Source organism: Schistocerca piceifrons, chromosome 1 (genome assembly GCF_021461385.2).
Source record: "Schistocerca piceifrons isolate TAMUIC-IGC-003096 chromosome 1, iqSchPice1.1, whole genome shotgun sequence".
Lineage (NCBI taxonomy): Eukaryota > Metazoa > Arthropoda > Insecta > Orthoptera > Acrididae > Schistocerca > Schistocerca piceifrons.
In genome coordinates this window covers 24,081,313-24,093,262 of record NC_060138.1, presented here as the reverse complement: position 1 = coordinate 24,093,262, position 11,950 = coordinate 24,081,313, and the positions used below count along the sequence as shown (strand labels likewise).

The following is an 11,950-nucleotide window of genomic DNA, read 5'->3' as shown; positions in this document are numbered from 1 at the left end:
CCCTACGCAGGAGATTTAATTTTTCACAGAAGAAGAAATAATCGGTAGAATTACGAGCACGAAGAACAGTAAAGCATGTGACCCAGACAACATCTATAGCGAGCACCTGAAAACTACGTTCCCTGTACTAGTGATTCCCCTCACAGTGCTCCTGAATGAGTGCCTTAAACGAGAAATTGTACCAGATCAGTGGAAACATTCAAACGTGACAATACCGACCATGGGAAAAGGTAACAAGGCTGGCACAAACTCGTATAGAGGCATTGCACTACAGAACATTCTTTTCAAGACCTTTGCAACACTACTGTGCAAGCGTCTTAGAGATATCATCGATGAGAAACTCCCCGATTCACAGTTTTGTTTCAGATGTGGAAGATCAACGGCACAAGCTGTACACTGTCTCCAAACCGATATAGAAATGGCCGTAGCGAACCGATGGGGAAAGCTTCATGCAATTTTCGTAGACTTCAGCAAGTCGTTCGACACAATCAGTAGATCCATTCCAATGAAGAAACTGGAAACCTCCTTAGTTCCAAGACATTACCTGTTGCCAGTCGTTAGAGACCTCCATTTCTTTTTTACGGACTGTTGAGACCATAACTGGAACAATGCGACACTTTCCATGTATGGCAGCTTGTGGCTAAATAGCTTCCCAATATATCGATTACATGTTGACCGACGATGTAGTGGCATAGACGTAAGAGAAATTTGTGGAAATTTGTGGTTGTAACACAACAGCAGTCTGATGGACAGATGTACTGAGAGTGCAGTAACTCATAGTATGCTGACAGTTAGTAGAACGTCACCAAATTTCGTAACTTTTGTTGAAATATTGTTTGTTTTCGCCAAACGTAAATCAATAACCCTATATGGTATCATCTTGTGTTACGGACGGTTACGGAACTGAACTGCATTGTAGCTGGAATGTAGCGAACTACCATGCTGTATTAACCCAGTTTTACAGAAAAAAACAAGGTGCAGAAGTAATGCTGATATAGAGGGTTCAGCATACGATTTAAAAGTGGGGATCGTAGCGTGGGCTGTTCGGTGACGAGAATACTTAATAAAAAAATAAATACATTGCTGTGACACTTCACAAAATAACTAATAAGTACATAACACTGAAATTTTACGGAATCTAGGAAGAGCTGCACACTATCGTGATCCACTGCAGGGCAAATCTCTTTCTTGCCTCTCTCAAAACACTGTGGAGCAGAGGCAAATCATTTGACTGACGATGATTGGTTCTATTTGCGTAAATATTCGAATACCAGAGTTCAAATGCCGAAGGTTAGTTCTCAGATTACAAGAAAAGAATTATTTTAAAATTGTCCTGATTTACTGGGCTGTTCGAGTCGTTGCTACCAATGACTGTAAAATTTGCTGAATTGCTTTCATCACCAAACAAGGGCGTCCCAGCGAGGGATGTGGGAGGTGGCTTTAGCGCTAGGAAAAGAAAAATAGTTATTTTCGCGACTGAGAGTCAGAGATGTGGCTATAGAATATCAGTCTGAAGAAAGCCGCATGTGATTGATCCGTTCGTCTTGAAATCTGAAAATGCATTCGCCACTATTCTCCTTCCAAGTAAAATGCAAGGTGGCTATGATTTCTGCAAGCTAAAAGCAGGGTTGCACATTTAATTTGCCATTTTTTCCCTCATATTATCAGCCAAACAGCAAAATACAATAATATTTACACACTGGTAACTTATACAAACGCTACCTTTCCAGTTTTAGTACACTGTACGTAGCAAGGGGGCGTCTACTTATTATAAAGTGGCCGCATTCGTATGTTTGCTAATTAATGAACCGTTTTTCAATGATTTTGAATTTTATTCTGCAAGAAAATGTTTGGTCTCCTCCATCTCACCGCCTTAGACGGTGTGTGTGCTGTTCAAATTTCATAATTATTGTAGGCACTTAAATGACCAGTGAAAATACAGTAAGCATTAAATTATTTCCTCATGAATAGTTTCTTACGTTTTAAAATGAGCTGCAGTAGCAGGCTGACATCAGCGTGATTTTGGCCGAGAGGGCAACATTTCGCTAATCAATGACTCGAACAACCATTTAATAACTTCGCACTTAGTATTTTTAAGTTGACTTCAGTTCTGACTTGAACCAATTTACGCTGTAGCCTAATTTCGTCAGTTCCAGCAGAGTGGACAAGAGCTACATATATTCCGTGTCGGTGGAATGTGCTGTCAAAGACTGGCGAAACAATGAGGAATGATAAAAGGTTGCAGACGGGACTGCAGCGACGCGCAATTAAATTTCAGCCCCCGTCGTTCTCTTTACGTACTTGATATTAATACGAAAGACAATATAACTGCTGTAGCTCCCATAAATCTCACCTGTACGGCTGGCTGTCGCGGCGCGCGCGCTGCAGATCTGCAGAGGCCTCCGGCGTCTGTGTCGCGTCTCGCTGAGGCTGCTGCCGGGCAACGGCCTAATTGTCGGCAGTCTTTTGTTCTCAGCCGTGAACGCGGCTAACGAGAATCGCACGGAAAAAACACTATAGGTGTCAAGCATTTACGACTGACTTTAAATAACTAAAGCATCCAAAATGGGGTTCTCTTTACAGCAAACATTTAGCTGCAACGCATTTTCTACGACATTCTGAGCCCGTTGACGGATCAGTTCTTCTGTTAGTTTTCACCTGCAGGTTCTTTCCTTTGATACTGAAATGACAGTAACACTTGCATCCGAACGTGTAATTCAAGCAGTAAAATGGCGTTCCTTTTTCCATTTGAGTGCTACTTTCCAACTCTACAACGTACTACTTTCGTATAAGGTTGCAATATTTCCTTTTGTGCAGTTAAAAAGTATTATATTCCTGTACGAATAATTTTCTGTTTAGGTTTTGATAGAAGATGAGGGTTGTTTTGTAAAGATCTTTCAAGAAGAAAAAGTCTACTATTTCAAGGTAGTAAAATATAAACGTAATTCAGCTTGTGGCTTGTTTCTTTGTGTGTATCCAGGATCCGACATGGTTAGGCAGAAATGCTCGTGTGGCGGCAGCACCGTCCAACGCACGAAGGACTGAACTACGGCACTGCCGACACCAGTAGGGGCAGCTGTACCGTTATGCGGAATTTCGGCAACGGTGCGTCGCACACCGGACCGCAAGGGAACAAAGCTGCCACCAGTGCGAGCTAGTCGACGCGATGCGACACACGTCTCCCCAGTTCTTCCGCCGCGGACCACGTGCGTCGAGTCAACGTGACTCCGCCGTAAATGCGTACGCGCGGTCGTAAACGCAGTCGCCGTTAAATTGTCTTTCGTTTCTTCGCGGACGTTACGGCGCCTCCGGTCGCGCCAAGAGCAGAACATTCTGTGACGCGGTCTTTTGTCTCGCTCGGTCCACGCGGTCGCACCACGGCTCGTCACTGGAGTGTACACCCTCTGGGATCGGTGACCGAGCCGTGCCGCCAGTGCAACGCGCCTATGTAGACGGACATTAGCGAAGTATATTATTTGTCATTTATTGTAACGGCAGGAAAAATAAATGTGTCCTGTCCAGAAACCGCTTTAGTCATTTATTGCCACAAAGCCTCTCCCATGAGCATAGTGCGTGGGCGCGGCGATAAATGCCGGTTCACTGCACATGAGCGACTGTAAGCGGAGATACAACACGTTCCCGCTTCACTGGTGACCCCGACGTGATCCGAGGCCAAAAAAACACGTGGTGACAAACGATCGTCGGTACGAGAGACGTGGAACCGCGGGTAGGCTTGCGCGCATACGCCCGCGCCGAACAGTGCTCCGTAGTAAAAATTTTTTTTTAACTAACTTTTTTTTGTATTGTTTTTGTGTGCGTATATTTTGATCGCGGACTGCTTAGTGTTATTTTTTTCTTTTCGTGTGTTTCCCTTGTGTTATTTTCACTGTGTGCTTTCCTCTTGTACGAGAATTCGACTCTGAACTAAGATGGCGACACTAGAGGAGTTGCGAAAGACCGTCGAAGAACTGCTCGCACGCAACACGGGGCTAGAGAGTGAGCTACAGGCACGGACTACACGCGCGGACGCCGTCGCTAACTTGGCCGACAGGGTGCACGACGCGCTGACAACGGCGCCTAGCACCGCGGCTGCGGCAGCTTACGACTCCGTCCCCCCACCTCCGTGGCGGCCAGCGCCTCCCGCACCCGCATCGGATGCCGACCTGCACCAGCTAGTGCAAAACTTGACCGCGCAGGTGGCAGCTCTCTCGACGCAAGTCGACCGGTTGGCGCGCTCGCAGCAAGAGGGCAGCACGCGCCGCAACGGCAGCAGACCGGGCGACAGGCTGCGTGGCTCGCGCAGCCGGCAACGCAGCAACCGCCGCTCCAACGGTACCCCGCCGACGTCACAGCACGGACAAAACGGCTACTGCTGGTACCACGCCCGCTTCGGCAACGAAGCAACCAGGTGCCGCGCTCCTTGCTCGCACCCAAACGCCAGCTGCGACCGGACCTAGGCGCACCCGGCTGCAATATGATATCGAAGCGTCTGTTTGTTGCGGAACGGGGGGCAGGCGTGAGGTACCTCGTCGACACGGGTTCGGACCTCTCGATCTTCCCCCGTTCTATGTTACGAGACCGCAGGCGGGCCGAGGCACTCTGCCTTACAGCGGCGAACAACTCCACGATTAAAACTTACGGCACACACAGCCGCAATATAGATCTGGGCCTACGGCGCACGCTCTCGTGGACTTTTACCGTGGCCGACGTCAATGAGCCGATCCTGGGCGCAGACTTTCTCGGCCACTACGGGCTACTAGCCGACATCGCAAACGGCCAGCTCATCGACGCCACGACTAAGTTAAAGATAGCGGGACAGCGCCGGCAGGCTGCATACTACAGCGTTAAACCTGTGAAGTGCCCCGGACCGTACGCTGACATTCTGGAACAATTCCCCGACCTCACCCGCCCAGCCGGTGCACCGAGAGACATCAAACATTCGACGGTGCACCACATTATAACCACACCCGGACCCCCCACATCGTGTCGCCCACGTCGACTCGCGCCGGACAGACTCGCAGCAGCAAAGGCAGAGTTCGAGGCCATGCTGCGGCAAGGCATCGTGCGACCATCGAGCAGCCCATGGTCATCGGCGTTGCATTTAGTGCCCAAGAAAGACAATTCGTGGCGCCCGTGTGGGGACTATCGCGCCCTTAATTCGCGAACGGTGCCGGACCGATACCCAGTCCCACACCTTCAAGACTTCAGCTACGCCTTGGCGGGCTGTGCGGTGTTCAGCAAGATTGACTGCGCAAAGGCGTACACCCAAATTCCGGTGGCGCCCGAAGACATCGAAAAAACAGCCATCGTAACGCCCTTTGGGCTTTTCGAAAGCCTGTTTATGACTTTCGGTCTTCGGAATGCTGCCCAGACTTGGCAGCGGTTCCTGGACGGCGTCTTGCGAGGCTTGCCATTTTGCTTCGCCTACCTCGACGACATCTTGGTGTATTCCAAGTCGCCCGAACTCCACCGCCGCCACTTAACGACCGTCTTTCAGCGCCTGAGTGAAGCCGACATCGTCATTAACCCCGCTAAATGCGAGTTTGGCGTGACGGAAATTGAGTTCCTCGGCCATTTAATTACGCCCACCGGATCGACACCGCTACCGGAGAAAGTTAAGGCAATACAGAACATGCCGCGTCCGCAGACGCACAAAGAATTACGACGCTACCTCGGCATGTTGAACTTTTATCGTCGACACCTGCCCAACGCCGCAGCAGTGCAAGAGCCGCTGACTAAGGCGTTACAAGGTCCTACTTCAAAAGGAAAGACCCTCGTGAATTGGACAGACGCAATGGAGCAGAGCTTCACGGACTCAAAAAGGAATCTCGTGGAAGCGACGCTGCTCGCGCACCCGGTACATGACGCGGACTTAGCTGTAGTCGTGGACGCCAGCCAGGCCGCCATCGGCGCGGCGTTACAACAGCGCGTCGGCGGGAGTTGGCAGCCTCTCGGTTTTTTCTCCAAAAAGCTTTCCGATTCGCAACGTGCTTGGAGCGCTTATGACCGAGAGTTGCTTGCGGTGTACGCGGCGGTGAAATACTTCCGACCGTCCATAGAAGCCCGACAGTTCATCATTTTCACCGATCACAAACCCATTACCCACGCGTTCGAGAACAACCACACTAAGTGTTCACCGCGCCAACTCCAGCAGTTAGAGTACGTGTCGCAATTCACGACTGACATTCGACACATTTCGGGGATAGACAATATCGTCGCCGATTGTTTGTCCCGAGCGTGTGCCGTTATTTCACCCCCTGTGAACTTTGAGGACGTGGCCCAAGTACAGGAGAGTGACGAAGAACTACACCGATTCCGTCACGACACTTCCAGCGGCCTGCAACTGGAGCTGGTGCCTGTCCCCGGCTCCGCACGGAAGATTTGGTGTGACACCTCAACCGGCACGCACCGACCGTTTCTCCCAGAGAAATTCCGACGCAGTGCCTTCGACCGTATCCACGGACTGTCACACCCCGGCACCAACACCACTGCGACGCTCGTGGCTGCGCGTTTCGTCTGGCCCGGGCTTCGGAAGGACTGTCGCGAATGGGCGCGCACTTGCACCGCATGTCAGCGCGCCAAAGTCGGGAGGCACACCCACGCACCCGTGGGCACCTTCCCGGACGCGACACGCCGATTTGCGCACGTCCACGTGGACCTCGTCGGCCCGCTTCCTCTCTCACAAGGCAAGCGGTACCTCCTAACAATGGTGGACCGCTTCACTCGCTGGCCGGAAGCAACGCCCGTCGCGGACGTCACAGCCGAGACCGTCGCCACCGCATTCGTCGACACCTGGGTGGCACGCTTCGGATGTCCCAGTCACGTGACAACTGATCGCGGCCGCCAGTTTGACTGCGCGTTGTTCACGCACGTCGCCAGACTGTGTGGCACCCAGTTACACAGGACAACCAGCTACCATCCGGCGTCGAATGGCATGGTCGAACGGTTCCACAGGACTCTCAAAGCCGCTCTAACCTGCCACGACACCTCATGGCCAGAGGCGCTCCCACTGGTGCTGCTCGGCCTGCGAGTCACGCCGAAGGAGGAGATCGGCGCGTCACCTGCCGACCTCGTTTACGGGCAATCTCTGACAATCCCGGGCGATTTTGTCGAAGATGCAAGTCTCCCACGCGACGCCGTGGCACCCACTCTGGCGGAACGTCTGCGCAGTCACATGGCCGGCCTCCGAGCGCATGCACCGACGCGGCACGGCACCGGGAAGATATTCGTCCACGCCGACCTGCAGCGCTGCACGCACGTCATGTTGCGTACCGACGCAGTACGGCCACCTCTCCGACCGCCCTACAGTGGGCCGCACCGCGTGATCGCCCGAGGAGACAAAACGCTGGTCCTCGAGTGCAACGGAAAGCCGTCGACAGTGTCAGTCGAACGCGTCAAACCAGCCTACGTCTTGCCCGCTCCATCAGCCACGCATTTCTTCGACCCGGCAGAAGATCTGTTCACGGACGACACTTCCTCTGCCAGCGGTCAGACGGAACCCGCACCCGGAGCCGCCGGCGACGCACAGCTGCAGCCTGCTGTCATCGCGCCGCCACGTGCGCCTCCCTCCACCACGCCCAGGCAGCTGGTACGGCCGCCCGGACCGCGCCCACCACAGGCGCACCGGTCGCCCCCACCACAGCCGCCAGCGGACTACGTCACGCGCGCCGGCCGCCGCGTCCGATTCAAACGGCCGTGCTGTGTCGCCAGCGCGCCACGACACCCAAACCGGCAATCACGCGTCTGAGCCGCCGAACGCCGTCAGAATTCGGCGCCCACGAGCCGCCGTCCGCTGTAGAGACCCGACCTCCAGCTGGAAGTGCCTTCGGCCGGTAACTCCAGTCGAGCGTTCGTCACAGCTCCTGGACCCGCGTTCGCGTCTTTTGCCTCCGCCGCGTCGGGCGTTGAGGCCGGATCGGCACCCGCGCCTGCTTACCTCATTCGCTTCTCCGTCGAGCTCCGGACATCGCGCACCACACCGCCCGGCTTGTCCGTAGTAGCTCCCGGACCCGCATTCGAGTTCCGACGGTAACGCACTCGCGCAAGCGCCTTCGAGACGTCACCACCAATGACCTGCAACGCGCGCCTTCACGCGCATCGCCACGGACAGTCGCAGCCAGTGCCTGCTGCCGCTGTCACTAGCCGCCAGCGCGAGGACACGCCCACCGCACGCTCGCCGGTCCGGCGCGCTGACGTCACGGGCCGCCGCCCTTCGGACGCCGACCGACCCCCACCAAAGCTGCCGCACTGCCATCACGCAGCGCGCGAACTTTAAACACACGCGCGCCACCGAACGATCGCCGCGTTTTCGCAGCTACGGAGCTCCGCTCTCCAAGGGGGGATCTGTGTGGCGGCAGCACCGTCCAACGCACGAAGGACTGAACTACGGCACTGCCGACACCAGTAGGGGCAGCTGTACCGTTATGCGGAATTTCGGCAACGGTGCGTCGCACACCGGACCGCAAGGGAACAAAGCTGCCACCAGTGCGAGCTAGTCGACGCGACGCGACACACGTCTCCCCAGTTCTTCCGCCGCGGACCACGTGCGTCGAGTCAACGTGACTCCGCCGTAAATGCGTACGCGCGGTCGTAAACGCAGTCGCCGTTAAATTGTCTTTCGTTTCTTCGCGGACGTTACGGCGCCTCCGGTCGCGCCAAGAGCAGAACATTCTGTGACGCGGTCTTTTGTCTCGCTCGGTCCACGCGGTCGCGCCACGGCTCGTCACTGGAGTGTACACCCTCCGGGATCGGTGACCGAGCCGTGCCGCCAGTGCAACGCGCCTATGTAGACGGACATTAGCGAAGTATATTATTTGTCATTTATTGTAACGGCAGGAAAAATAAATGTGTCCTGTCCAGAAACCGCTTTAGTCATTTATTGCCACAAAGCCTCTCCCATGAGCATAGTGCGTGGGCGCGGCGATAAATGCCGGTTCACTGCACATGAGCGACTGTAAGCGGAGATACAACACGTTCCCGCTTCACTCGGCCTATATTAGTTTGTTTGAAGGGTGGGGGGTGGGGGGATAGAAAGGAGGAAACGAGGCATAATCTCTTACACTTCGTGATAGGTACGGCTGCTGGCAACCTACAATATTAGTAACGGAGAGAGAGTGGTTCGTATGAGATGTGAATATATTATTTTGCTGTCAGACAAGTTACAGCCAGATAATATGCGAATACTTTCTGTAGAGCCTATTCACATTTGGAGTAGTTCTGGACATTGGCTGGTAATACGAATTGAAGGTACGGTATTGATTTAACCCTGTGGAATTAAGAATCATGTGGCATTTTCAGTCGTAAGGAGAATAACGAAACAATAGTTTTCAGATATCGCGACAAAGTATTTGGGGTATAGTTGCTACTGCTGTAAACATGTTATCTATAGATCTTCTTGCTTTCTTTAAACAATACGTCCATCTGTGTGACGTTTCAGGATGCAAATTCAGTTGCCAAACGTATTTTTTATTATTATTTATTTGTTTTTGTTTTTTTCTAAACAACTAGTTACAAGCAGGAGCAGATAGTTCCTACGCCTCAGATGTGTTTCAGTATCAACAATTAACCGTGTTTTTCCTGAACTATGCGGTCGCAAACTATCTATTGCAGAATACCGCGAACAAATTTTCGCTCTAATCCTCCATGTTGAGTTTGTTTTCTCTCCCTTGACATTGCACTAATATAAACTTTAGCATGTAAATTAGTAGTAGTGATTTACTCATCCGTGGATAAGTTTTGTAGGTACATTGCACTGGACACACTACTATAACTTCAGAACAACGAAGACAACGCAATTCACATCTACAGACAGTTACGTATTATAAGTCTAGTGGACAACGGTGGGACATGAAGTAGCCTTATAGTGGAAACTCTCCTGGCATTTGCCTGAAGAAGCCTAACTTAGGGAAACCATAGAAAATCTAAACCAGGATGGCGAGATGAAGACTATAATCTCCAGCCCCAGAATTTATGGCCAGTCTGTTTAAAACATTGGTTCCTCTATCGGTTCATGTCGGTAAAAGTAAATTAATATAAGTAAAAGATCATTTATAAAGATTTGCATACACTGTCAGCCTGTTTCAGAGGACTGAACTGTAGTGTAATTGGAATGTAGCGGACTGCTATGCTGCGTTAATCCAGTTTTACAAAAAAAAACGAGATGCAAAAATAATACTGAAATGGAGGGATTCAGCATATTTTGAATGATTTACAAAACAGACAAATGGGTACGTTAGAGTGGGCTATTCGGTGACAATAATAACTGAGAAGTAGATAGAATGCCAATCTTAAGGAGTCTATGACCAGTTGTACATCACAGTGTTAACACTGCGGAACAGCTATTGTTTTAGCTGTCTCACTCACTGTGGAGGAGATACAAATAATTCGGCTGAGGATGCTTGTTTCTATTTTCCGAAATATTCGAATATGAGAGTTCTGAAAAACGAAGGTTAATTGTTCTCTGACTATAAGACAATTCTTTCAGGAGGATCCTCATTTACTGAGTTGTTCGTCTCTTTGTTAACCACGATTGCAAAATTAGATAAATTGGTCGTCCCAGCGAGGGATGGAGTAAAGTGGCTGTAGCAAAAGAAAAATAGTTATTTTCGCAACTGAGAGTGAGAGACGTTTCCATAGAATACTCGTATTAGTTTCAATAAAGCTGCATGTCATCTATATTTACCTGTAGAAAGTGTATGTCACAGGCATCCGTCGTAAGCTCATTCGCCGCTATTCTCTTTGCGACTGAAATACCAGGTAGCTCTGGGTACTGCAAGCTTCAAGTGGCTTTGCACGATTTTTTCTTCATTTTACCAGCCAGTGTAAAAACTTCCCACCGCTATTAAAAATGTGAACGTAGACAGTAGCCGTGTGCATCTAAATTTTATCTACCTGAGAGCAAAATAACATTTACATACCGATATCTTACACAATTTTTTACTTTCTCAGTGTCAGTACATTACAGGTAGCAGGTAAGTCTACTTATTATAAAGTGGTCGCATAACAATGTTAACTAATTAATAAAAACTCTTTCAGTAGTTCTGAGGTTTATTTTCTAAGAAACTGCTTCCTTTCCTCACCCCAAACCAGAGCGTAAGAGTACTGTTGAAATTTCCTTTCTCAGCAAACATACTATTGTAGCCACTTAACTGGCCAGTGAAAACCTTGGAAGCTTTATCTCATTATGAATAGTTTCTTTCGTTTTAAAATGACGTACAGTGGCAGGTCGACACATTACAGCGTGGTTTTGGCTGAGAGAGCAACATTTCGGTAATCACTGACTCGAGGCAACCATTCAGAAGCTTTAGTACTTAATATCTTTAAGCTAACATCAGTTCTGACTTGGACCGGTTTACGCTGTAACTTTCGTCAGTTGCAGGTGAATGGACAAGAGGTACGTACTTTTCGCGTCGTTGGAAAGTGCGGTGCTCTGTATGCTCAAAGACTCAATAAACATGAGGAGTGATAAATGGTCGCAAACGGGACTGCAGCGAAGTGCAGTTTAATATCACCCCGTCATCGTTCACAGTAGTTGCTTGAACTGCTATAGCTCCTGGGAGCTACCGTAAATCTGAGCTGTGTGGCAGGTTGCCGTGTCGCAGGCGCTGCAGGGCTGCAGAGACTGAAGTCTTTTCTCGTGCCTCGCAGAGGCTGCTGCCGGGCAGTGGCCGTATTGTCGGCATTCTTTTGTTGTCAGCCGTGAACAAGGTTGATGAGACACGCGCGGGAAAGATTATGACTCTTACAGTAGCCCCAAAATGGAACTATTGGTGTCAAGCATTTGGAAGGTTTTATTTTATTTTTACATTTTCTACGTTTAGTTGTTGCAGGACCAGCAACCTCTTTATATATGTATATTTTCATAAATGTTTATTAAAAAGCTGTCGCAGTTGCAGTACGTATGTTTGGCGACTAGTTTCGAACCAGGTGGTTCAATCTGAAGCATGACCTA

General features: G+C 50.5%; 1 protein-coding gene across 1 annotated transcript; it reads left to right on the top strand.

Moving 5' to 3' along the window:
• Nucleotides 1-220: 220 nt before the first annotated feature.
• LOC124763840 lies at nucleotides 221-592 on the top strand. Its single transcript, XM_047249133.1, has one exon. It carries the CDS (start codon nucleotides 221-223, stop codon nucleotides 590-592), a length of 372 nt encoding a protein of 123 aa, XP_047105089.1.
• Nucleotides 593-11,950: the final 11,358 nt, after the last annotated feature.

Bases quoted from the DNA above. Each gene is read 5' to 3' on its own strand.
- LOC124763840 (XM_047249133.1), top strand. From the start codon at position 221: ATGGGAAAAGGTAACAAGGCTGGCACAAACTCGTATAGAGGCATTGCA.